Source organism: Podarcis gaigeae (genome assembly GCF_964106915.1).
Source record: "Podarcis gaigeae genome assembly, chromosome: 13".
In the NCBI taxonomy this organism is placed as follows: domain Eukaryota; kingdom Metazoa; phylum Chordata; class Lepidosauria; order Squamata; family Lacertidae; genus Podarcis; species Podarcis gaigeae.
In genome coordinates, this window is record NC_139689.1 from 23633732 (window position 1) to 23660735 (window position 27004).

At 40.1% G+C, this 27004-nt stretch overlaps 1 protein-coding gene across 1 annotated transcript; it reads right to left on the reverse strand.

Moving 5' to 3' along the window:
• Positions 1 to 16555: 16555 nt before the first annotated feature.
• LOC310830472 (vomeronasal type-2 receptor 26-like) lies at positions 16556 to 25466 on the reverse strand (the record flags this gene model as incomplete). The annotated part of the gene is made up of 4 exons (XM_083710250.1): positions 16556 to 17454; positions 23061 to 23130; positions 23758 to 24624; positions 25305 to 25466. The coding sequence occupies 4 exons, from the start codon at positions 25464 to 25466 to the stop codon at positions 16556 to 16558; spliced, it is 1998 nt and encodes a 665-aa protein (XP_083566376.1).
• Between the last annotated feature and the right edge of the window lie 1538 nt (positions 25467 to 27004).

Below are 27004 nucleotides of genomic sequence, written 5' to 3' on the forward strand. Positions count from 1 at the left end.
GTAATATGTGATGATTACACGGTTCAGCATTATCTCTCTAGAGTATTGCCCTGTGCAAGAAATCCACTGGGGCAAAATATATTATGCTTTGTAGATCTCTCTGGAAGTTAGTGGGATAATTTTTTATTATATTTATTATTTCAAGCAGAGGTTGGATGGCCGCTGATCTGGAATGTTGTAGCATTAGGGTTACTCTATTGGCAGAGGATCAGATGACATTTGAGTTCCCTTGTATATTTCTAAGGTGATATACACTCCCTTCTGTGGGAAGGTGAGATTTTTATACTCATTGTCCACATCCCCTGCTGTGGACACTCCTGCTGGTTTCTGGCTCAGCAGAGGAGGTGGGAAATGGGAGGAGGGAGGACAGCAAGAACTCATTGAGAAGCTGTTCTCCAAGAAGAACAGCCAGAAACCAGTTCTGTGATGAGCAGGAGACATGGAAGGCCCTTGACACTACCAAGTTGAAGACATAGATTGAACTACTGGTTCATGCACAACAAGAGTCCTTGGAAGAAATGTGGGTGCCTCTTCTTCAGGTCAACAATGAGTCTTGTCAGATTTAATGCACTAATGTGGTGCATGTGATTTGAAAACAGAGCAACCAGAGAGGCAAGCAAAGCATCTGATAAACCAGCTGCCTTCCATGATATGTGGATTCTGTTCACCAGCCTTGTTTTACACTAGAGGTGTAATAATAGGTGGTCATATTGAGGGGTCTAAGTCTCTTCAAAGAATAAATGCCAAGCAAGCCAGCTAAATAAAGAATCAAGGCATGGCGGGGTGGGGTCCAAACATCATTAGCCAAGGGTGAAATATTGGTGAGCAGCCTGGAGAGACATGGGAAACCAAGCTGGTAGAACTGTGGTGTAACAGTGGTAGGAATGTAGTTTGGGGCAACTTCTTCAACAGCATTGGATTGGCTAGTCATTTTTCAGCACTATTAGGCAGAACAAACACTACACACCAATAGAACAGATGCCAAATCTCCAAAGGCAAGTTCACTCTTCTATATTTCATTTTGATGGTGAATATACAGTGGTACCTCTGGATGCAAACAGGATACGTTCTGGAGCCCTGTTCACAACCTGAAGCAAACGCAACCTGCGTTCGCACGTCTGTGCATGTGTGGGTCATGATTCGCCACTTCTGCACATGCGTGTGACATCATTTTGAGCGTCTGCATATGCGCAAGTGGGGAAACCTGGAAGTAATGCGTTCTGTTACTTCTGGGTTGCCACGGAGCGTAACCCGAAAACGCTCAACCCAAAGCTACTTCAACCCAAGGTATGACTGTACAATTATATTTTAAGTACCTGAAAAGTGGAAATCAATGCTTCTACTGTCAACCATGCATCATCACTCAATAGTGTTTGCTGAACAGCATAAATCAGAAAAGCATCAAACATTACAACACAACAAAAATCTGGGTGGGTATTCTGGACTACCTTTGTGGGATAGTTCAGTTGGTAGGACATGAGACTCTTAATCTCAGGGTTGTGGGTTAAAGCCCCACTTTGGATGAAAGATTTCTGCACTGCAGAGGGTTGGACTAGTTGAATCCTCATGGTCCCTTCCAAGTCTAAAATTCTATTTTTCTATTAGACTGTATGTGCAAGCATAAAGTTAACAGAAGGCCAATTGTGCTTTTCTTCAATGTGATTGATGTTGCTGTCATTGGTGCCTATATGCTATGGGTACAAAAATATTGCTAGACTCGAAGTGCACATCTCTACAGCTTTGAAGGTGTCTCCTTTAGGTAACTCTGGAGAAAGACTTAACAGGCCTAAACATAGAGTGAAGGATGTAGAGTGTCAGGTTAAGAATGGACCTCCAGAATGAATTAAGTTCTTAACTCGAGGTACCACTGTATACTTCATCAGAAACAACAGACCCATATGTTATCTAGTTTAAAAGTTCTATCTCACTAAATAGAGGAAATTTAATTGGGACGCAGGTGGCGCTGTGGGTTAAAGCCTCAGCGCCTAGGACTTGCCGATCGAAAGGTCGACGGTTCGAATCCCTGCGGCGGGGTGCGCTCCCGCTGCTCGGTCCCAGCGCCTGCCAACCTAGCAGTTCGAAAGCACCTCCGGGTGCAAGTAGATAAATAGGGACCGCTTTCTAGCGGGAAGGTAAACGGCGTTTCCGTGTGCGGCTCTGGCTCGCCAGAGCAGCGATGTCACGCTGGCCACGTGACCCGGAAGTGTCTCCGGACAGCGCTGGCCCCTGGCCTCTTGAGTGAGATGGGCGCACAACCCCAGAGTCTGGCAAGACTGGCCCGTACGGGCAGGGGTACCTTTACCTTTACCTATAAAATATAGTCCAAAAACAATTAGTGTGACTTTTTTTCACTCAACACTGGATAAGGGTAAAGGGGGTGAATAATACAGCACACAATTCAAAACTTTCAAAAATATGTACAGGGAAGGAAGAAAATTATGAATAGAACAATAACATACCTCCTGATATGTTTATCTGTGTTTCTTCAAAGAAGAAAAAAAATTGATTAATAAAATTAAAATATTATTAGAAATAAAGCAAAATAAAAATGAGTAGATTCTTCCTAATTTCTCCTAACTAATTGGTCTTTGCTGTTTAAGTCAGGCCTCAGGATAATTATGTAGCATTTGGGGGAAAATATACATCCCAGTAACCCAGCACTGGAGGACAAGATGGAGAAGATCTCCACAGCCACCATGTATTTTCCTTTGGTGCTCAAGTAAGTTGGAACAAAGGATAACCAAACACTGCAAAACACCAACATGCTGAAAGTGATGAACTTTGCTTCATTGAAACTGTCTGGCAGCTTTCTGGCCTGGAAAGCCACACTGAAGCTGACAATGGCCAAGAATCCCAGGTAACCCAAGACACAATAAAACATAGATACAGAACCTTCATTGCACTCCACTATGATTTTTTCAGCCTGAGAGTGCATATCAAAATCAGGATGTGGAGGATAACTAAGTAGCCATATAGCACAAATGCAGGCTTGTATAAAGGAGCAACCAATAATAATAGCATTAGATCTCTTTTTTCCTACCCATTTCCTCATTCTGGATCCTGGTTTGGTGGCCATGAAAGCCAAAATTACAGTGATAGTTTTGGCCAATATGCAAGAAACAGCAACTGAGAATATGATACCAAAAGCAGTTTGCCGTAAATAGCAGGTCACTGTGTTAGGGTAGCCAATGAACAGCAACGAACAGAGGAAGCAGAGTAATAGGGAGATAAGAAGAGTGTAGGTGAGTTCCTGATTGTTGGCTTTGACAATGGGGGTGTTGGAATGCTTAGTGAAGACTCCAAGGATCAAAGCTGTGATCAGAGAAAAACAGAGAGTCAAAGAAGCTAAAATAATCCCCAGTGGTTCTGAGAAAGTGAGAAAACTTAGAAACTTTGAAAGACATTGATCATGTTCCTTGTTTGGAAATTTATCTTCTGAGCATTTGAAACAATTATCCATATCTGTAATATAAGACAGAGAAGTTGTGTCAACTGTTCCGTCATGTCTGTCCAATGAAGTGAATATATCAATATGAAATGTGTGTTACTCTCTAAGAATGGCACTTATCCTATTATTTGGTTGATGGCCAAGATTCTAAGGCATCCATGGGAAGCAGATTGCATCATCCAATCACAGGAGTGATGCTTGCAGACTTAAAAGGCTACTCTGCCCTTTCCTTCCTCAGGGTTGTTCCAGAGCAGCAGCATACTTGATCCCCTGCATTTTTATTTACAGCATTGGAGCAATCAATTAGATTCCCCACCACCACTACCACCTATTAGATTTTCTTCTTCTTCTTCATGTTGTAGGGGAATAGGGTGGTGGTCATGGTAATTTGGCGAATTTGTAACAATAGCTTTAGGAGGCAGCAGCTGTTTTGTGAATTGAGCAGCAGCTATTCCAATGAACACTATGAGGTGTCTCTATTGTGTAAGAGAACTTCTCCAACAATCCTCTCACAGCCTACCAATAGGAGTGACTATGGGGGGAGGGAATCCTATCTGATCTCTTCAGTTGTGGACCAGCTGCAATAGGGATGAGGTTTTCTGTCCTGTATAATTATTTTTACTTTATTCTTAAAAAACAACAACTGTCAAAGCACTCCGTTAGTTAACACTGCTGAAATTTTAGAATGCATTACTTTCAGAAACAGTTCTCTTTCTCTTTTTATCTCCCCTGTTTCTTCCACAATTGTTTGCTCATTAATTGAGATATAAATATAGGTGATGATATTTATGCTGAGAAGAAAAGGAAGAAGAAATAATTTATCATGATCGTGATCAATGTACAAGATATCACCTACCCGTTTGATTTGAAATCATCTCATATGGACATGGAGTACAATCATAGCAGCAAAATGACTTCCCCTCCATCTTTTTTTTGCTGAAGCCTGGATAGCACTTATCATTACACACAGCAAGAGGCAGCACCTGTTTATAAAAATAAAAGAACAACAATGTAGCTTGCCATGGGGGGTTATAACTGAATTAGATACTCAGCACTTGGACAATGTTCTTGGAGCATGTTGACTGGATAAGTGATTCACAGGGCAACACCAGAGTACTCTGGGTCAGAGAAGACCCATTAAAGTTAATGGGCCTTACCAAGGCTTTCTTCAGCTACAACTTGTTGGAGTTCAGTTCTGGCACCTCTCAGGTGAGCACCATTGCCATTCTAAGAGAACAAGGGAGGCATTCACTGTGACTTTGGTCAACTCTTTATCTTGGAAAATAGCAGTGGGCCTTACTAACTTAGGTTCATTAATTTCAATGGTTCTACTCTAAGAAGGGCATAGTCTTGTGTGTGTATGTTTAGAGGGGAGGGTAAGAAACTTTTCGTTTTGATTTCAGGCAAGTTGGCAAAAGAAGGAACAATAGTCATACAAAGGTGAATAAAAGTGGCAAAGAAGGTGACACAAGGTAGAAAACAATTGAGAAAATTAAAAAGGAAACCTGAGAGGGAGCCAAAAAGCAATACCAGCAGTTGGTATTGGAAATAGTAGAAGGGAAAGGGAAAGAAGAAGTGATACAAATATTTGAGAATGTAAATAAGAAGAGAGGAAAATGAATGGGGTGCAGCCAAGGGTGGAGAATGCATGTGATTTGAAGAGGAAAGGGAGGGGACAAGGAGCTCATTGGAACCCTGTGCTCAACAGCACCCAGACCCCCAGAGCCAGTGATGCTGGCAGAAATTGGAGTCCAACAACACCAACAGGCTCCTATTTTGGGTACCCCTACTGTACAGTATTGCAACTTTATTTTTTGCTGCAACCATCATGGTAATTTCAACCATCACTGAAAATAAAAGATACATCCTATCCATATTATACAGAAAGTATTGTACAGTATATATTTCAGTTCATATATATTATCCTCTCAGCTACTTAAGATGGGACTGTGTGTAGGAAAATAAAATTTATGAAGTGTACAGGGCAACTTTTGTGAGAAGAATTATGATGTTAGAGAAATGTGAGATTACAACTTCACATTTTCAGACATAGATGACCTAGTTTTTACATAGGCCAATTTTCTTACAATTTATAGTTCAGTCTCACCTGATTAAATGAATTGTGCCATGTGATGACATCCTTCTTAATGCTGAACTTTTGATTTTGTAAAGCTCTTGGATTCATCCTTCCAACTTTCACTCTTAGTAAGGATTGATTGGGGAAAGTAACCCAGTTTATAATATTAAATCCAGCTTCTAATTCACCATTCTTATCAAAAGACACAAAGTCCCCAGCACTATTATTAAATGTTATGCTCTGCAGAAAAGAGTGAAGCTGCATAGAATGTGCAAAATGAAAAAAAGACCAAAGAAAAAAATGTTTTGCTTTAATTAGGAGGGATAAGTAAGATAGAGATAAGCTACAAAAATAGTAATATGCAGAATAAAATATTTTGAACACATATTTATTTCCCATAACTAAACATTGCCACTGCTACCAGGGCATACAGAAAATTGTCATGCAATCACAGTTGAAAATAAACATACTCTCCTCACTTGCACAGAAACCAAAAGCATAAGAACTGTCTTACATGATCAAATTAATGACCAGCAGTCCATTATCCTTAGGAGTCACCCGCATGACCCCTGGAAATCAGATGGTTGGTTGCTCAGGCGCGCCACTGAGTCCAGACTTTCCTTGCCAAAATAGACTGCAATAAACAACTACTGAGTTACAGAGTTACTTTCTATAGGTTAGATTATGTCAGCAAAAGCCAACTCTTGGGGTGGAATATGTCTGTCTAGAATACCCCAGACCAGAACACATTAATAAATTTAAAACCATTAAACATACTTATTTACAGAAAGCAACCCTGAAAGTGATCACTTTATACAAAATAGTAAATAAAAGTACTATTTAATACTTTAATTCCAGGGTTGCCAACCTGTGCATACATGGGGGAAATGGGATAATTCTTAGCCACATAGTCAGGTTCAGCAGATAAGTAACAACCAGTTCTGAAAATTTCAAAGAACTCATCTCCCCCAATGATTTTTCAAGAGGGCTTCATTTTGCTCCCATCAAATCAACCAACAGTTCCCCCCCCCCAGGAATTTTAACACAGTTTAATCACAAGAAATTATCTCAGGGACAGTTTGGATAAGTATCACATCTTCCCTCACCACCACACCAGTAATATTTGAATCCCAAGTTATTATAACAAGTCCATGGTACAGCCCTTTCCACAAAGCACCATCCAACCGCCCAGAGAGGTGGCACTGGTATGTGAAGTAACTGTACCATGAGCCCTCCCCCCTGTTTGTTTTTGAACATACTATGTTCCTGCAGAAGAATACTGACTACAATTACTTCCTTAACGACTCCATCAACTGGTGCATAGGAGGATGAAACAAGGATGAAATATTTATTTGTAGGCTTCTGTAGATGGTAAGGGGAAGGCATTTGAGCATGAAATAGAGATTTGTTTGTTTGATGATTTAATGGTGCTAGTTATATATACTCCATGAACTCCATGAACTGAGTGCTATCACATCTTTGATTAGCTAAGACAGGAAGGTTAATATGGACATAAAATCCTACCTGCCAAGGTTGCAGATTTGTATTATCCCATCTTCTTGTGCCTGCCACTGATGTGTATTTAGGCCTGGATGAGTACATCCTATGTAAAGCATGTGCAATGGCCTGGATTGTATTATAGGAGCTATAACTTTGGCCAGTCATGCTCATTTCAAAAAGGCCACCAGGAAGGTCCTCCAATTTCTCTTCACCGGTACAAATATCAATCCTTTCCTCATTCTCGCTAGAATCAGAAAATAAGCAGTTGAATGCCTTTTGCCAGAATATCCTGAGGAAACCATCTCCTTTGGCAAAGTTAGGATGCAAGAGCTGCAGGAATTTCGTGAAGCCTATCATTTCAGTTGACTGAATTGCAAATGACAAGGCACCATCAAAGTTTTGTATATTAAAATTTCTCTGTAATGTTTCTAATGTGAAATCCCATTGAGCTGTCATAATCCATACTTTCCCAGTAAAAAACTGTATGTTACCTTCAATGTATGAAAATACCATATCAATCCATATCAAAGCTGTAATGGTTTGAGGTTCTGCACATACAACCAATACATTAACTTTTGAGATGGTCGGAGAAAAGCTTTTGACCCAGTTAAGTAATGATGAACTAAAATTGTCTACAGTTTGAGATATGGCTGGTGTTTTTTCATTGATGGCTGTGCAGATTCCATGTTGCGAAAACATTGGCAGTAAGGTCTGCATGAATTTCTCTCCATTGTCATCATCTGTTGCAACCATCCCCACCCACTTCCACTGGAAATGCAGCAGGAGATGGACAATTCCTACATACTGATGTTGTTCATTGGGAACCATCCGATAGAATGGAGTGAGCTGGGATTCAAAATTCATTTTTGGAGCTAATATGCAACTGGCAATCTGAGGGGGGAGAATATCATGTTGGGCAGAAGTTATGCCACGCTGAAATGATTTGTCCCAAATAAATGCCAACAATGGAATTTTCTAGAGTAAATATACCTATTTTAGGACTATTCTCATTTTGAATTCCCCCATTCATTTTTGCTCTCTTTGTTTCTTTTCATTGAATCCAACTTCTTTGTTGTCTTATCAGTCACAGAGTTATCCTTATGCAGAAGTGTACAATCTGCAACATGTGTGCTACATGTGCCCCCCCCCAGACTCTGGCAAAGTTAGAGATGCAGAATTAAGTTGGTTTGGCTTGCATTTTTATGCAAAACTACCTGAGTCACATTTCCCAAAATCATACATGAACTGAAAGACAGCTATCCTTTGAAATTTGTGCTTCTTAAAATTCTGCAGTGAAGTTCTCAAACCAAAGAATGCATTTACAATGTGAATATTAGGAGATACTAGTGCATAAATACACACATTAGTTGAAATAACTTACACAAATGCATTGAAGTTTTTTTAAAGTATACATTAGGCAAAAATAATCTGCAAAAATAACTAACTTCATCAGAAACAACAGACCCACTAACCCAGAAATATTACCTCAGGTTAAGAACTTTGCTTCAGGATGAGAATAGAAATCGTGCGGCAGCGGCATGGTGGCAGCAGGAGGCCCCATTAGCTAAAGTGGTGCTTCAGGTTAAGAACAGTTTCAGATAAGAACGGACCTCTGGAATGAATTAAGTACATAACCAGAGGTAGCACTGTATATTATCCAGTAGCACCTTTCTCAAAGATGAAATATTCAAATCACTTGACCCCTAAAGGACTAGGGCAGATTAAGTGATTCAGTTTTCGCACACACTCTAGAAATGTAATGACTACCCTCACAGGAGACCTGCTACGGCTCTCCTTTCAAAATCTCATTGGGATTCATACTCTAAGAAGAAGTGTCCTTGCCAGCCCCAAGTAATATCATGGATGTTGTATTTTGGTAAAGGTAAAATGGGTATTTCTTTATATTTTTCAGACACAATTTTTTCCATTTACTAATAACTTGCGAAAGTTACAAAATAATAAAGTAATTTTAAATGACTTCCTTGTATGGCTTGCTACATTTGTCTATATCACCAATCACCATGGGAAGAAAGAAAGAAAAGGAACTGCATCACTAAAATAGTGTAAGAACCGGTCCTTAGACTTTTCAGTGCATTTGTTAACCGAGGGAAGAGAAACCAGATAGAATTTTCACTGAAAGGTTCATTTTTTAAAAAAATCAGTTATTATTTTTACAGCCAATATATTTCATTTATGGTGAAATATGACACATAATCTAAGCATAAAAATCATTATATGGTAAAAGGGACACTGAACTTAGGTGAAAATATCATGGTGAATATATGAGAATATTTGTGGAAGACAGGACACAGATTTTCTTTAAATATTTCCAAAAGGGGAAGTTGCTTATCAGTTTTTCAGAAATGCTATAAAAACATACCTCTTATATTTATATATATGAGGCAATTTTTAAAATGTGTGGGGGGTTTTTCAGGAAAATAAGAAAGCACATAAATGATATTTTATGATAAAATGCCACATTGCACCCAGGCTTTTATTTTATTATCTAAAACATCTCATAAGCTCAGAGAGTTAGCATCCTATATGGTAACAGCATCTAAGATAGCATATGCAAAAAATGGATGCAAGTCAGTATACTTTCTATAATATAATGGTATGAGAAGGTCTGGGAATTGGTTACAGTGGCAAAAATCACTCATAAAAGGACAAAAATGAAAGGCTACATTTATAATGTAATTGATACATTTTATTCAATGTGGCAGGATCAGATTCCTACAGCATTTGGACAGTGAATTTCAGAGATGTTTTTGTTTATCTTTAGCTTATATTTATTCTGCTTCCAGTTTTTGTCATTTGCTTCTTCTGATATTTATGCAATTAAATGAAAATAAAATAAAATAAAAACTGCTATTTTATCTGCAAATAATTAAGTCCTACTTAAGATAAAATTGAAACATCGTGATGAAAAACATCTCTCCAGCATAATTCTTGTACAGAATTAAAAAGAACAAATGTTTGGGGGGGAAGGTGGAGCTGTTTTAGGATGTATTTCTGAAGAATTAAAACTGTTTCCCCCACCATATACGTTTTGTTAAAAAAAAGCAAGGCCCAATTCTTTGGAGTCAGTTATACTTTATGTCTCTCATGCTCACTTTCTTTTTTTTATGTAGAAAACAGAGCAAAAGAGAATAAAAATCCTCATTATTTAGCAGAACAGTAATTACTGTATTAGAGCTGGAAAAAGATTCATGGCTCATACATTCACTCTACCTGTGGAATCTTGTAGGTGCCTAAGAGAGTAGCCATGTTAACCGAGATGTCAGAATCAATTCCTCCAACAACAGCTATCAGTTTCCTTTTTTTGTTGCATTTAAAGTTGGGGACAAGTCTTTTGGTGATGGAGAGAAGTTTCAGAGTGTTCTGATAAGTCATCCTTGCATTTAAGAAGCTATCATAGATGTGGAACCCAAGGCTCATATTTGGTAGGGTCTTAGGGTTCTCATTGATTTCCTTCACTGCAAATACGAAGGACAAAACTTGTTGGTAGTTCTTCGGCATTGCACTAAAGAAGAGGCACATCATTTTTCAGATTTGAGAAAACAAAAACAAAAAAAACCCCTTCAGATCGTTTTTTGTATTACCATGCCTGCACATAGTTTTGAATTATTTATATTTTCAAATTAATGAAAAACATGGCAGACAATAAAAATCCTTTGTGTAAGGACTATGGTGTAGCAACACCAGATACACTACTGATGCAATAGATATGTCTTTTGCATCAGTAACATGCCACCAGCACACATGCTGCACCAGTGAAAGTGCTGGTACAGAGACCAAAATGGGATGGAATGGACCCCTATGATCCACCAGACAATACTTCCATCAACAACATACTTTTACACCAGCCATTGAATTTCTCAAGATGGAAACAAACTTTTCAAAAATGATCTGTTCAGTCTCTCTCTCTCTCTCTCTCTCTCTCTCTCTCTCTCTCTCTCTCTCTGGAACCATACTTCTAAAGGTGTTTGCTGGAAGGAAAACCCATCTTGCATTGGGCTACAAATGGTAACTAGATCATAGATGAGCTGGACTGTTGATTCACACAATTAGAGTGTGAGTGATTTTCAGAGTGAGTATGTGAACACCTTCATACCTTTTATGTTGTGAGAGTATACCATGGAGTCAAGTCTGAGAACTCCTCCATGTGTCCCACTTCGTTAGACCTTCTCCTTCAGCCCTTGGACTCCTTACAGCTATGGTGACTAGGTCTTTATACTGGGGAACAACAAATGCCCCATGGTTACTGTTTCCTGTATGCTCCTGTGGCTACCTAACCTCAAGCGCCGTGCACCGAGTCACTGGTGGCAGCTGTTTTCATGGTGTGACTGTAGCTCTTATTGTTGTATGCCTTGGCCCCTATCTTATACGGCTTGGCAAGAGAGCCTGCCCATCACTTGACAAGTTTTGAACCCTTACCCTGAAGATGTCTGTGTGTCCTCTCTGCAGGTCACTTACTAAGAGAATGATACAGTAATACTAAAAGGAAAGGGAGTTCATGATGGCTGGGAGTTTGTTAAGAGGGAGATAGTAAAAGCACAACTTCAGGCAATACCAATGAGACGGAAACATGGAAGGTGCCTAAAGAAGCCAGGGTGGCTATCTAAAGAACTTTTAACTGAGTTAAGATTTAAAAAGGATGTGTACAAAAAATGGAAAAGGGGGGAAACCACCAGAGGAATTCAAACAAATAGCCACAAAGTCAGAAAAGCTAAAGCACAGAATGAACTCAGGCTTGCTAGAGAGGTTAAAAGCAACAAAAAAGGCTTTTATGGGTATGTTCCTAGCAAAAGGAAGAACAAAGAAACAGTGGGGTCACTCAGAGGAGAAGATGGTGAAATGCAAACAGGGGACAGAGAAAGGGCTGAACTCCTCAATGCCTTCCTTGCCTCAGTCCTCTCCGATAAAGAAAACAATGCCCAACCTGAAGAATTTGGAGCAAATGATTCAGCAGAGGAAACACAGCCCAGAATAACTAAGGAGATAGTACAAGAATACTTGGCTAGTCTAGATGTATTCAAGTCTCCAGAGCCAGATGAACTGCATCCAAGAGTATTAAAAGAACTGGCAGATGTGATCTCAGAACCACTGGCAGTCATCTTTGAGAATTCCTGGAGAACAGGTGAAGTCCCGGCAGACTGGAGGAGGGCAAATGTTGTCCCTATTTTCAAAAAGGGGAAAAGAGAGGACCCAAATAATTACCGCCCAGTCAGTCTGACATCTATACCAGGGAAGATTCTGGAGCAGATCATTAAGCAAACAGTCTGTGAGCACCTAGAAAGGAATGCTGTGATCACCAATAGTCAGCATGGATTTCTGAAAAATAAGTCATGTCAGACTAACCTGATCTTGTTTTTTGACAGAATTACAAGCCTGGTAGATGAAGGGAACGCAGTGGATGTAGCCTACCTTGATTTCAACAAGGCATTTGACAAGGTGCCCCATGATATTCTTGTAAAGAAGCTGGTAAAATGTGGTCTTGACTATGCTACTACTCAGTGGATTTGTAACTGGCTGGCTGACTGAACCCAAAGGGTGCTCATCAATGGTTCCTCTTCATCCTGGAGAAGAGTGACTAGTGGGGTGCCACAGGGTTCTGTCTTGGGCCTGGTCTTATTCAACGTCTTTATCAACGACTTTGATGATGGACTCAAGGGCATCCTGATCAAATTTGCAGATGACACCAAACTGGGAGGGGTGGCTAACACCCCAGAGGACAGGATCACACTTCAAAATGACCTTGACAGATTAGAGAACTGGGCCAAAACAAACAAGATGAATTTTAACAGGGAGAAATGCAAAGTACTGCACTTGGGCAAAAAAAATGAGAGGCACAAATACAAGATGGATGACACCTGGCTTGAGAGCAGTACATGTGAAAAGGATCTAGGAGTCTCGGTTGACCACAAACTTGACATGAGCCAACAGTGTGACGCGGCAGCTAAAAAAGCCAATGCAATTCTGGGCTGCATCAATAGGAGTATAGCATCTAGATCAAGGGAAGTAATAGTGCCACTGTATTCTGCTCTGGTCAGACCTCACCTGGAGTACTGTGTCCAGTTCTGGGCACCACAGTTCAAGAAGGACACTGACAAACTGGAACGTGTCCAGAGGAGGGCAACCAAAATGGTCAAAGGCCTGGAAACGATGCCCTATGAGGAACGGCTAAGTGAGCTGGGCATGTTTAGCCTGGAGAAGAGGAGGTTAAGGGGTGATATGATAGCCATGTTCAAATATATAAAAGGATGTCACATAGAGGAGGGAGCAAGGTTGTTTTCTGCTGCTCCAGAAAAGCGGACACGGAGCAATGGATCCAAACTACAAGAAAGAAGATTCCACCTAAACATTAGGAAGAACTTCCTGACAGTAAGAGCTGTTCGACAGTGGAATTTGCTGCCAAGGAGTGTGGTGGAGTCTCCTTCTTTGGAGGTCTTTAAGCAGAGGCTTGACAACCATATGTCAGGAGTGCTCTGATGGTGTTTCCTGCTTGGCAGGGGGTTGGACTCGATGGCCTTTGTAGTCTCTTCCAACTCTATGATTCTATGATATACCTTCTGTGCTGTTTGGTTTCTTCTTCCTTCCTTTTGTATGCTATATTTCAACACAGAGCGTTGAAAGAAATTCATAAGCATTTCCAAATTTCTAGCTTGAGGGAATGAGCAGATTTGTTGATGCCTGTACTTCTAGAGATCCCATCATGGTGTATTATGGTGTCATGGTATATATTCTGATGCAGGAAGATATTTGTTGGTGGTTGGGTGGATTGGGTTTATTTGTTTGCTCAAAGTCCATGTGTTATGTGGCCATCAGCATTGCCATGGCTCCAGACTGGTGGTCTTTGGTGATGTTCCCATGAATATTGTGTCTGCTATTTTGTTACTTTATGAGCTGTGCTTTGCCATCTGTGTCTGAGCTGAGTGCACATAGAGTTCAGCAGTTCCTATACTAGTGAACATCTTACTGCCCTATAACCATGGATGTTTATGATTGCTTAACCTCAACCTATAGGAAAATATATATTTTTTGTTTTGAGCACACGGATATGTTTCATGATTGTGCTACTTTTCTTCATAGATTTTCAGCACACACCAGAAAATAAGCAATATGCAAAACAGAGTCCAATAGGGTCTTCTGCCAATTTTAAAATAAAATGCATAAGCATGACCTCAAGCTCAGACAATTCATGGCACTTCTTCCTGCAATATTTATTGCTAATCAAATATATCTGTATCTATATCTGTACTTTTAATCTATCCCACCCCACCCTCATTTTGGTGATGCCAAAGTTCAGGTACATAATCACCACTGGTAACTAAAATATGGGTCCTGTCTGACAAACGTATCCTGTTTTGCCAATGGAAAACATCTCTCTTACTTGCATCTGTTTTGAATATGACCTGTGCAAATTATGGAGAGGGAAAATGCTTACAGAAGACCATATACAAACTTGGTGTTAGGGTTTTCCTGGAAAGTTAATGCATCAAATTCAATGCCAAGCTGAGATGTCATCTCTCCTACGATCAGGTCACCTTCCTGATAATACTCATAAGGGAGCGGGAACAGATCAGTCATGTCACACAAAAGAGTGTCTTTCCTTCCATATGTTGGAAGCACCTGAAGCCACAGAAGGATGAACAGCAACCGCAAAAACATTCCTGCTATATCTGCAGCAGTTTTTGACCTAGAGTTCTGTTCTTAGTCTGCCATCCACCATCAACTAGATTATGTCCATGGCTCCAGAATACTTTGACAAGGAGAAACTGCCAAAATCAAATTAGGGTAGCTCCTCCTGTCGAAAATCCTTCTTTCTAGTTCTGATTATGTGCAGATTGATTTTATTTAAGTTTCTCTTTATTGTGCTTGTATCTAGTGTAAATCCCTGTGGAATATGACTGGATGGAATTAAACATAATATTCTGGGATAATTACTGTTTACAAATCATCTCTCCAGATGCCAGAAAGGAAAAATCTTTAGGAGATCTCATTTAACTCAGTAGCACTTTTTAAAAGCTAAATAAAAAATATTAAATAAAATAAATAAAATAATAAAATAAAATAGACTGAATGGTCCACTGATCATTAATTTTATTGGAGAGGGTTTTCTGCAGTGGCAGGCTTGGAATAGATTATGTTTCTAGTCCATTCCAACCAATTGTTCGTTATTTCAGAAATTTGTATTATACTTATGAGTTTGGAAATAAAACAAGGTAGATGTTTCTGAATATTTGGTATTCGTCAGCTGTGCACAAATATATTGCTTTGTAAATTAAAAGAAAGGGGAAAATCCTTCATTGTACTCAGTGACATTTCAGTACTGTTTTAGTGTTGTGGGGGTTATGCTTATTTACCACTATTCTGAAACTTCTCCCCATTGTGGATTATAAAGGGGAGGGGAATTAAAACATTAAGATACAGAACTCAAAGCAAGAATAAAACACATCATACTACTGCTATATATTAGTGTGTGCACATTCGTTCTACCAAGAGAGGTGGTGTGGGATAGGTCTGCATCAGCCCCTAACAGGGGAAAATGCTATGACAAGATATGCAGGGATGAGCAATATGCAGAACATATCTGTCTCAGCTAGCTGATTCCCAGATCAGCTGGGCTCAGCCAGTATGAAGTCCCCAACCCTGGTTCAGCTGAAAATACATGACTTGTTCAATCCAGCTCAGTCAGTTCAGCCTAAGTCAGTTCAAGTCCCAATAAGGCTGTTCTTGGAACATAGGGAGTGTGGAACCAAAAAGAGGGAATTAGGCCGGATCCTAAGATCATTTAAGTTAAAGGATTGTGTTCCCTCTATCTTGTTTAAGCAGAGCAGCGGCAGCAACCCAAATGAAGACAGGGCTTGGATGTGATGTCTCTTTACACCAGCTTAATGTACATGTCTGGTGTAGCCTTGATGGCAGTGGTATTTGCATACCAAAAGGAGCTGCACCTTTCCAGATGTTTCCTTGGAAATAAGTTTAAGTACGTAATTATTTATATTAGCATTTCTAATCCATCAGCTCATTGAAAAATATCATGGTGGTGTACAATAAAACTATTAAGCCATCATAAATTAAGAAAATACAAAATATTGATCAAATTAATCACCTAAAATTGCTAGATTAAATAAACATTTTGAGCTGACAGTATAATATCAGATTTGTTGTTTCCTGGCTGATTTCAAAGGGGAACAGTGTTCCAAAGTACAGTGGTACCTCAGGTTACATATGCTTCAGGTTACATACGCTTCAGGTTACACACTCCGCTAACCCAGAAATAGTGCTTCAGGTTAAGAACTTTGCTTCAGGATGAGAACAGAAATTGGGTTCCGGCGGCGCAGCAGCAGCAGGAGGCCCCATTAGCTAAAGTGGTGCAGGTTAAGAACAGTTTCAGGTTAAGATCAGACCTCCGGAATGAATTAAATACTTAACCTGAGGTACCACTGTATTGCTGTTATTATCATAAATGACTTTGTGTAAAGGACTTTTAACTAAGCAAATATGAAACATCAAATATAACCTTGCTAATGTCTCCTAGTTAACAGATCCTTGCTGTTTAACTCTGGCCTAAGGATAATGATGTAGCATTTTGGGGAAAAGATACAGCCAAGTAACCCAGCACCGGAGGCCAAGATGGAGAAGATCTCCACAGCCACCATGTATTTCCCCTTGGTGCTCAGGTAAGAAGGCACAAAGGACAACCAAATACTGCAAAAGACTAGCATGCTGAATGTGATAAACTTGGCTTCATTGAAACTGTCTGGCAGCTTCCTGGCCTGGAAAGCCACAATGAAGCTAACTATGGCCAGGAACCACAGGTAACCCAGAACACAATAAAACATTGTGACTGATCCTTCATTGCATTCTACTATGATTTCTTTCACCACAGATTTCATGTTGAAATCTGGGAATGGAGGAGCAGTACAGAGCCATAGAACACAGATGCCAGTTTGAATAAAGAAGCAACTAAGTAGAATACAGTTGGCCAGCCTTTTCCCCACCCATTTCCTCATACTGGATCCTGGTTTAGTAGCCATGAAAGCCAGGACCACAGTTATGGTTTTTGATAATATGCATGAAACAGCCACTGAGTATATTATGCCGAAAGCAGTTTGTCGTAAAGAACATGTCACTGCATGAGGTTTTCCAAGGAATAGCAAGGAGCAGAGGAAGCAAAGAAACAGGGAGATGAGCAGAACATAGGTGAGGTCACGATTGTTGGCTTTGACAATGGGTGTGTCCCTGTGCTTGATGAAAATTCCTAGCACCAAAGCCGTGATCAGAGAGAAAGTGAGTGCCAAGAAAACAAAAGTGATCCCCAATGGTTCTGAGAAAGTGAGGAAATTTAGAAACTTTGAAATACATTGATCTTGGTTCTTGTTTGGAAATTGATCTTCTAGGCACCTGAAACATTCATCAGTGTCTGAGGAAAAAAAGATATATGCATTCTTGATTTTTTGCTATCAGTTATTGTGACCTTGTTCACTCTTGAAAATGAAGTAGATGCATCTATCTCCATTGTATGGCATTGTGTGTAAACACACTAATTACATTAGTAGAGCCTACTGGATTGGGGCAATGGCTACAACATCCCTGAAGTCCTCAGCCACCACATTCTCTGCCTCTCCTACCTTTTCCAGGTTCACCACCTTGACATCAAGGGAACAAACTTGTTCCCAAAGAGCATGGAGCTCATTGCACTTTAGTGTGACTTCAGTCCAAAGGGGAGGGGAAATCATCATACATATGGCAGAGACTGCAAAACACGGGAAAGCTCCCACAACTCTCCTAGGTTTCTGTTTGCATAATTGTATTTTCTTTGCTTGCCTAAGAAACTTTATTGAGTGTTAGGGATTTCACCGGGCAGAGTGGGGTGCCCTGGCCTCTTTGCTGTTCTGCCAGACCTGTGGAACTGCTTAACTCACCTTGACACCTGGCACTGTGGCGCTTCATCAGATTAGGGATGATGCACAGGCTAGCTCAAATTTCTATATCCTTTTAAACTATTCTTCTTTGAAATACTGCCTTTGTGGAAACAAATATTTGAGCTGCTGAATGATGTGTAATAAAAATGATAGAAGCAGTGACCATTTTGTGCGGTGGTTACATTCCTGTCACCTGCGCACGTTGATGCAGAGCTCATAAGCACGCATCACTCTGTCTGCCATTTTCTGGGTCCAAAAGGACCCATGTGTCAGTTATCACACATCAGCTGGATGCACCTAAAATTGTCACTGCCTGCATAAAAAGTGAAAACCTATGAAATACCATGGGCATTAATAAAATAAACCATGTAGTGGGAATTAATCAAGCAACCCACCATTGCAACAGGCAAATGGTATGAAAATACTGAAGGCTAATATGGGTTGTCTTTGTCCATGGAGTTTTCTTGGCAGGGATACTGGAGTGGCTTGCCGGTTCCTCCTCCAGGTGGATCACGTTTGGTCAAAACTCTCCACTATGACCTGTTCATCTTGGGTGCCCTGCTCGGCATAGTTCATAGCTTCTCTGAGTTCTTCAAGCCCCTTCGCCACGGCAAGGCAGTGATCCATGAAGGGGGTCAAAAATGAGATGGCAAGAATAAATATTGACATCCTGGGCATCAGTGAACTAAAATGGACGGGAATGGGTGAATTCAGTTCGGATGACCATCATATCTACTACTGTGGGCAAGAAACCCATAAAAGAAATGGAGTGGCCCTCATAGTCAACAAAAGAGTGGTGAAAGCTGTACTGGGATGCAATCTCAAAAATGATAGAATGATCTCGATACGAATCCAAGGCAGACCTTTTAACATCACAGTAATCCAAGTTTATGCACCAACTACTTGTGCTGAAGAAACTGAAATTGACCAATTCTATGAAGACTTACAAGACCTTATAGAAGTGACACCAAATAAGGATGTTCTTCTCATTATAGGGGATTGGAATGCTAAAGTAGGGAGTCAAGAGATAAAAGGAACAACTGGCAAGTTTGGCCTTGGAGATCAAAACGAAGCAGGGCAAAGGCTAATAGAGTTCTGTCAAGAGAACAAGCTGGTCATCACAAACACGCTTTTCCAGCAACACAAGAGACGACTCTACACATGGACATCACCAGATGGGCAGCATCGAAATCAGATTGATTATATTCTCTGCAGCCAAAGATGGAGAAGCTCTATACAGTCAGCAAAAACAAGACCTGGAGCTGACTGTGGCTCAGATCATCAGCTTCTTATAGCAAAATTCAAGCTTAAACCGAAGAAAGTAGGAAAAACCACTGGGCCGGTAAGATACAATCTAAGACAAATCCCTTATGAATACACAGTGGAAGTGAGGAACAGGTTTAAGGATTTAGATTTGGTGGACAGAATGCCTGAAGAACTATGGATGGAGGCTCGTAACATTATACAGGAGGCAGCAACGAAAACCATCCCAATGAAAAGGAAATGCAAGAAAGCAAAGTGGCTGTCCAATGAGGCCTTACAAATAGCGGGGGAGAGAAGGCAAGCAAAATGCGAGGGAGATGGTGAAAGATACAGGAAATTGAATGCAGATTTCCAAAGAATAGCAAGGAGAGACAAGAAGACCTTCTTAAACGAGCAATGCAAAGAAATAGAGGAAAGCAATAGAATGGGAAGAACCAGAGATCTGTTCAAGAAAATTGGAGATATGAAAGGAACATTTGGTACAAAGATTTCCACAATAAAGGACAAAAGTGGAAAGGACCTAACAGAAGCAGAAGACATCAAGAAGAGGTGGCAAGAATACACAGAGGAATTATACCAGAAAGAAATGGATGTCTCGTATACCCCAGGTAGTGTGGTTGCTGACCTTGAGCCAGACATCCTGGAAAGTGAAGTCAAATGGGCCTTAGAAAGCACTGCAAATAACAAGGCCAGTGGAAGTGATGGCATTCCAGCTGAACTATTTAAAATTTTAAAAGATGATGCTGTTAAGGTGCTACACTCAATATGCCAGCAAGTTTGGAAAACTCAGCAGTGGCCAGAGGATTGGAGAAGATCAGTCTACATCCCAATCCCAAAGAAGGGCAGTGCCAAAGAATGCTCCAACTACCGCACAATTGCACTCATTTCACACGCTAGCAAGGTTATGCTTAAAATTCTACAAGGAAGGCTCAAGCAGTATGTGGACCGAGAACTCCCAGAAGTGCAAGCTGGATTTAGAAGAGGCAGAGGAACCAGAGACCAAATTGCAAACATGCGCTGGATTATGGAGAAAGCTAGAGAGTTCCAGAAAGACATCTACTTCTGCTTCATTGACTATGCAAAAGCTTTTGACTGTGTCGACCACGGCAAACTATGGCAAGTTCTTAAAGAAATGGGAGTGCCAGATCACCTCATCTGTCTCCTGAGAAATCTCTATGTGGGACAAGAAGCTACAGTTAGAACTGGATATGGAACAACTGATTGGTTCAAAATTGGGAAAGGAGTACGACAAGGCTGTATTTTGTCTCCCTGCTTATTTAACTTATATGCAGAATTCATCATGCGAAAGGCTGGGCTGGATGAATCCCTAGCCGGAATTAAGATTGCCGGAAGAAATATCAACAACCTCAGATATGCAGATGACACAACCTTGATGGCAGAAAGTGAGGAGGAATTAAAGAACCTTTTAATGAGGGTGAAAGAGGAGAGCGCAAAATATGGCCTGAAGCTCAACATCAAAAAAACGAAGATCATGGCCACTGGTCCCATCACCTCCTGGCAAATAGAAGGGGAAGAAATGGAGGTAGTGAGAGATTTTACTTTCTTGGGCTCAATGATCACTGCAGATGGTGACAGCAGCCACGAAATTAAAAGACGCCTGCTTCTTGGGAGAAGGGCAATGACAGGCCTAGACAGCATCTTGAGAAGTAGAGACATCACCTTGCCAACAAAGGTTCGTATAGTTAAAGCTATGGTTTTCCCAGTAGTGATGTATGGAAGTGAGAGCTGGACCATAAAGAAGGCTGATCGCCGAAGAATTGATGCTTTTGAATTATGGTGCTGGAGGAGACTCTTGAGAGTCCCATGGACTGCAAGAAGATCAAACCTCTCCATACTGAAGGAAATCAACCCTGAGTGCTCACTGGAAGGACAGATTGTGAAGCTGAGGCTCCAGTACTTTGGCCACCTCATGAGAAGAGAAGACTCCCTGGAGAAGACCCTGATGTTGGGAAAGATGGAGGGCACAAGGAGAAGGGGACGGCAGAGGACGAGATGGTTGGATAGTGTTTTCGAGGTTACCAGCATGAGTTTGAGCAAACTGCGGGAGGCAGTGGAGGACAGAGGTGCCTGGCGTTCTCTGGTCCATGGGGTCACGAAGAGTCGGACACGACTAAACGACTAAACAACAACAACAATATGGGTTGTCTATATCACCCATTGGCCACAGGATTGATTCACATGTGTCTCCTGACTCCAGAGAAAGTAGGAGTTGTTTGTGAATTCTCCATTTAGTGTTGAATCCTGAAACCAAGACCCAAGTTTTGGGGAAATACTCTTTGGTAGAGAGCTCTACCAGAGATTTTACTTTTCAAAACATGCAGCAAATAACAAAGTCTAGAACAAAGATCTCCTTATAAAGGGGTCTGACCTGCCCCCCACATTGAGGGGGTGCAGCCACATTATGCACTAACTCTCAGAATTAGCATTTGAGTGGTGTGTTAGGAGTTGTATCTTGATGAGTTGTCTTAACTGCTCTTCTGTGTAGGAGATGTGAACTGTTAAAGGGGACAGAATGAAATAACTGAGTAATATTTTATCAGACTGTACATGATATCGCCTACCCTTTTGGTTTGAAATCATCCCATCTGGACATGGAGCGCAATCATAGCAACAAAATGGCAATCCCTCCTTCTTTTTTCTGCTGTAGCCTGGATAGCAATGGTTGTTGCACAGAGCAAGGGGCTTCACCTGTTCATAAAAATGATAGATCATGTATGTCATTTTTCAGACTTGATTTGTGTTTGTTGAGTAGGGGCTCATTCACACTTACGTGTGCTCTACATTTCTAGGCACAGATCCTGGCTTTCCAGTTCCGTGTCCTTTTTTCTTTCTTTCCCCTGAGCATTTCCCTACAAACCCTGCTTTTTACTGCTGAATCAGAGCAAGCAGCAATCGACTCCATAGAACTGTTTGTGGAAGAGAGCAGATTGAAAAGCTACACTGTGTGGGGTTGGACTGTGCTATTGAATGATGTGCTTGGATGTTCAGTTTCTCTTTAATAAGACTCTTTATTAAAGAGTCTTAAAGAGAAAGCAAACTGGGCTCTCTACTTTTTAATTATAACACCAAGAAATAAAAGGTTTTGAATAGTGTGTGTGTGTGTGTGTGTGTGTGTGTGTGTGTGTGTATACACTATTGCAGGAGGGAAACATTCTCAATAAAGTTTGAAATATTTATTGACTTTCAAAGTTAGCAGTAGATTATATCTTTGTGATTACTGATAATACACAATCTGCATAAATTGTAAATCATCTTCTCTTGTGTCGAACCAATGAGAGATGGACAGTGAATTTCCAGCTGTGTCACAGCTGCAGAGGAGGAGAGTACCAGCTATCATGAAGGCTCATCTATTTTGGGTCCCCTAAAAAAAATGCTTAATCTGAAGCTAGTGGAATTGAGATAAGAAGCAAAGAGACTCATCAGAAAATTTGAAAGGAAGATTAAACCACCAGAAGAGGAACTCAAACTGAAACCTGACAAGTTCCTTTTGTTTCAATGCAGCTTATTCCTAAATATGTATAGGATCGTGACTTTACATCTCAAACTCTTTTAATTCAGTGACAGCAAATTTAGAGGAATTCAGTTTCTTTACATTCTTGAAGGCTGACTCTATATGGGAATTATGCTTTGCACACTCATATAAGTATATGGTTCACTCCCACCTGATTAAAGGTGCTGTGCCATGTGATGGCCTCCTCCTTCATGGTGAACACTTCTGCAAGAGATGCCTGTGGATCCACCCTTCCTACTTTCACTTTGACAAAGGATTGGTTTGGGAAGGTAACCCAGTTTATTATATCAAATCCAGCTGCTAATTCACCATTTTTATCAAAGGACACAGTATCACCAGCAGTATTGTTAAATGAGATTCTCTTCAGCACAGAGTGAAGCTAGATTTGAAGAGACAGAGGTAGATTTAACAGAATGACAAAAGTGCATTTCCCCCCTTGCACGAGAGAGAGGAAAAAACAGATAAGAGTTTAAGGATAATGAAATTTAAACCTTAGTAATAAACATGCTTTGGTTTGTTAGGCTTATTTGACAACCTAATGTAATATTTTTCATATTTCATAAATATATCACTGTTATTCTAATATTTATTGCTGAGTTCATATATTTCCATAATTTCTGCACTTTGATTTAATTAACATTTCAAATTTGTTTTGCATTTGCTCTGACTCAGCTTCATTTTTGTTTACCACAACTAGCTCAGTGGAGCAAAACTAGGAACCTATTTTCAACCGATAATCCTCATGTAATCCTCATGAAAGTACACATATTACAGGGATTGTTTGAAACTCAAATTAATTTCTGAGTGCATAGAAAGTAGAATGTGAAAATCTTCATTTGTAGCCTTCTGAGGTGCTTTCAGTGTGGGGGCAAAGCAATGTATGGAAGAGATAAAAGTTTTATAGACAGCTGAATGTGGCCTTATTCTGTTTTACTGATATTCTCCATGAACTGAGCATCATAACATATTACATTAGGCATGACAAAATTCTGGGTGTGAAATTTACCTGCCAAGGTTCCACATTTGGAGGATCCAAACTACTTCCATGTGCCATCACTCTGTGCTTTAGCCTAGATAAGTAAATTTTGTGTAAAGAATGTGCTATGGCATAGACTGCATTATAAAGGCTGTAGCTTTGGCCAGTCATGCTCATTTCAAAAAGAGCACTGGGGAGACTATCCAGCTTCTCTTGGCCAGTGCAAGTAGCCATCCTTTGCTTCTGATCATTGGAATCAGAAAATAGGCAGTTGAATGCCTTTTGCCAGAAGATCCTGAGAAAACCATCTCCTTTGGGATAGCTAGGATGAAGGACCTGCAAGAATTGTGTAAAGCCTGGCACTTTGTTTGAGTGAATTGCAAAAGATAAGGCACCATTGAAGGCTTGTATATCAAACTCCCTTTGCATTGTTTCTAATGAGAAATCCCACTGGGCTGTCATGATCCATACTTTATGTATAGAAAACTTTGTAGTACCATCTAGGAATGAATATAAAAATGCCATCCATATCAGTGTTGTCATGGTCTGAGGTTCTGCACATACAACCAATACTTTAACTTTTGAGATGGTCCGGAAAAAGGATTTCGCCTGGATGAGTTCTAGTGAACTAAAATTGTCTATAGCTTGAGATATGGCTGGAGTTTTTTCATTGAAGGCAGTACAGATTCCATGCTGGAAAAGCATTGGTGTTAAAGTCAGCATGAAATTTTCACCATTGTCATTATCTGATGCAACAATCCCCACCCATGTCCACTGGAAATGTAGAAGAAGATGGACAACACCAATGTACAGATGGACTTCATTGGGGACAATCCGGTAGAAGGAAGGGAGCTGAGATTCATTACTCAAAACAGGAGCTAATATACAGTAGGCAACCTAAAAATGAAGAGGTCAGTTTCACCATAGTAGACAGATTTAATGCTAAATAGTAGACATAATACTAAATAGTAATTAATTAAAATATCTGCTGACTAGCTGGAATACATAAGAATTCTTGAAGGAAAAAAATAGATTTTTTATATAGGAATAATTTGAAACACATATGACTAATTCATGTTTATCACGCTAGTTCTGATCATGGAGGTCACACACCCACACCCCACACCCACATGCTGTTGCTCTCTAATAACAACACTACTAGCAAAAATATGCAAAGTAGCCACATGTCAGAAATTGCTTAGAATGTGTCTGCATATTTAGCCCCAAAGTCTTATTTCTAGGAGGGCTCAAGACTTAGTTAGAAAAGAAAGAAAGGTCCGACTCTTGTCCTGGAGCATTTTCCAAGAGGCAGCACTGGAGGTTTTCATGGATTTGCAAGTCCTGGCAAAGCTCACGCAGCTTATCCACTTCATAAAGATTCATGTAATCAATATTTTCCCCATGCTGACACTTACCTTCACTTTTTCTCTCAGAAAAAAAGGGAGAAAAAATTCTAAAGGTTATCCAGTAAGGATGGAGATAGATAGATAGATAGATAGATAGATAGATAGATAGATAGATAGATAGATAATTCTATCAGAGTCAGGTGAGTTAAATAACCCATATGCTCACTCTACCTGTGGATTCTTGTAAAGGCCTAAGATACTAGCCATGCGAAGGGAGATTTCAGAGTCTAGTCCTCCAATAACAGCTATCATATTCTCATTATTGTCACATTTGAAGTTTGGGACAATCCTTTCCGCCATTGTCAAAAGTTTCATGGTGTTCTGATAAGTCATCCTAGCGTCTGTGTAGCTTTCATAGATGTGGAATCCCAGACTGACATTTGGTAGGATCTTGGGGTTCTCATTTATCTGCTTCACAGAAAATACCAAGGAGAGAACATGCTGGTGGTTCTTTGGTATTGCACTAAGGAAGAGGCAAAACATCTGAGTGATATTAAATCTTTCAAGATAAAAGAGTCAGTTCTTCCTTTCCAGCTTTTGAGCACACAGGTAACTTTGTGTCTTGATTATTTTTCTTCCCACCTTTCTTCCAATGAGCCCAGCAATATTAAATCAAAGAAAGAAGTATGGAAATAAAACATATAACTTCTGTCACTTGCCTGCTTTTAAATAAAACCCATTACCACAATTCAGCAAAATCTAAACCCATATCACTCATGTTGACTGACATAATAAACAATGGAGGCTCAGAAGAAAACTTTGGTGCAGTGTGAAAACATACATATATAGGATGAAAGGGCACTCATAAGGATGACTGAAGATGAAATAGGAAGGAAATTATAAAATACATTGGCAAATATGTTTTGGAATCATAGGAGACAGAAGAAAGAATTCACAAGAGGGAGAGGAAAATATGAAGATCATAAAGATGAAGGAAGCAAATATATTACTTCGAACATGCTTAAATGCAGCCTCAAAATATCATATGCAGACTGTTTCCTGAACAGGGTATTGCTTGAATTAAATTATTGCAGTGGATAAGTATGCTATAGAGGGCAACAGTGATTTTCTTACAGAAGTTGATCTACAAACTTTGTTTTAGGGTGGTCCCAGAAATATATTTCATCATTTACACAACCAAATTGAGAAGCAATCACTCCAATGATTAGTTCTCCTTTCTGATAATACTGGTATGGAAACTGGAAAGGATCGCTTATGGGGCATACAACAGAATGTTTCTTGCAATCAGTTGGAGACAGTTGCAGCCACAAGAAGAGCAGGATAAGCAGCAAAAATGTATCTGCCATCTAGGGGCCAATTATGATGCTGAATATCTACTTTCTCTCTATCATCCAACATGAGTTGGTTTACAAGACTTTTCCTTCAACAGCTCAGGAATATTTTCATAAACGGAAAGTGCCAAAAAAATGACTCACAAAAGCCTGCATGTTCAGAGCTCCTCGTGAGTGGTCAGAGTGGCTGGGATTTATATTAAGTAAATTTTCAGACTAGGATATTGATTGTGTTTGTATCCTGAGATAATCCACATGGGATTTGACAAGATATTTGATGGAAAGCAAGTAATTTGAGATAATTACCAGGTTCAAAATCATCTCCTCAGAGCATTATGTTGTGCAAGAGATCAAATTTAGCAGAAGTGGGAAGGAATGATACATGATTTTCTTTCATTGTAACTTGAGTGCCACTGTAGTCCTATATCCAGCAAAAGTTAAAGAAAAGCCTTTCTACCTGCACAGAGAGAAATCCACTGGTGAGATTAGGGCCTCCAGTACATGCACAGTGGCATAGATATCATGGAAATAGCATCGGCATTGTTCCGTTCATGGTGAGGTGCAAAATGAGGAATTCTA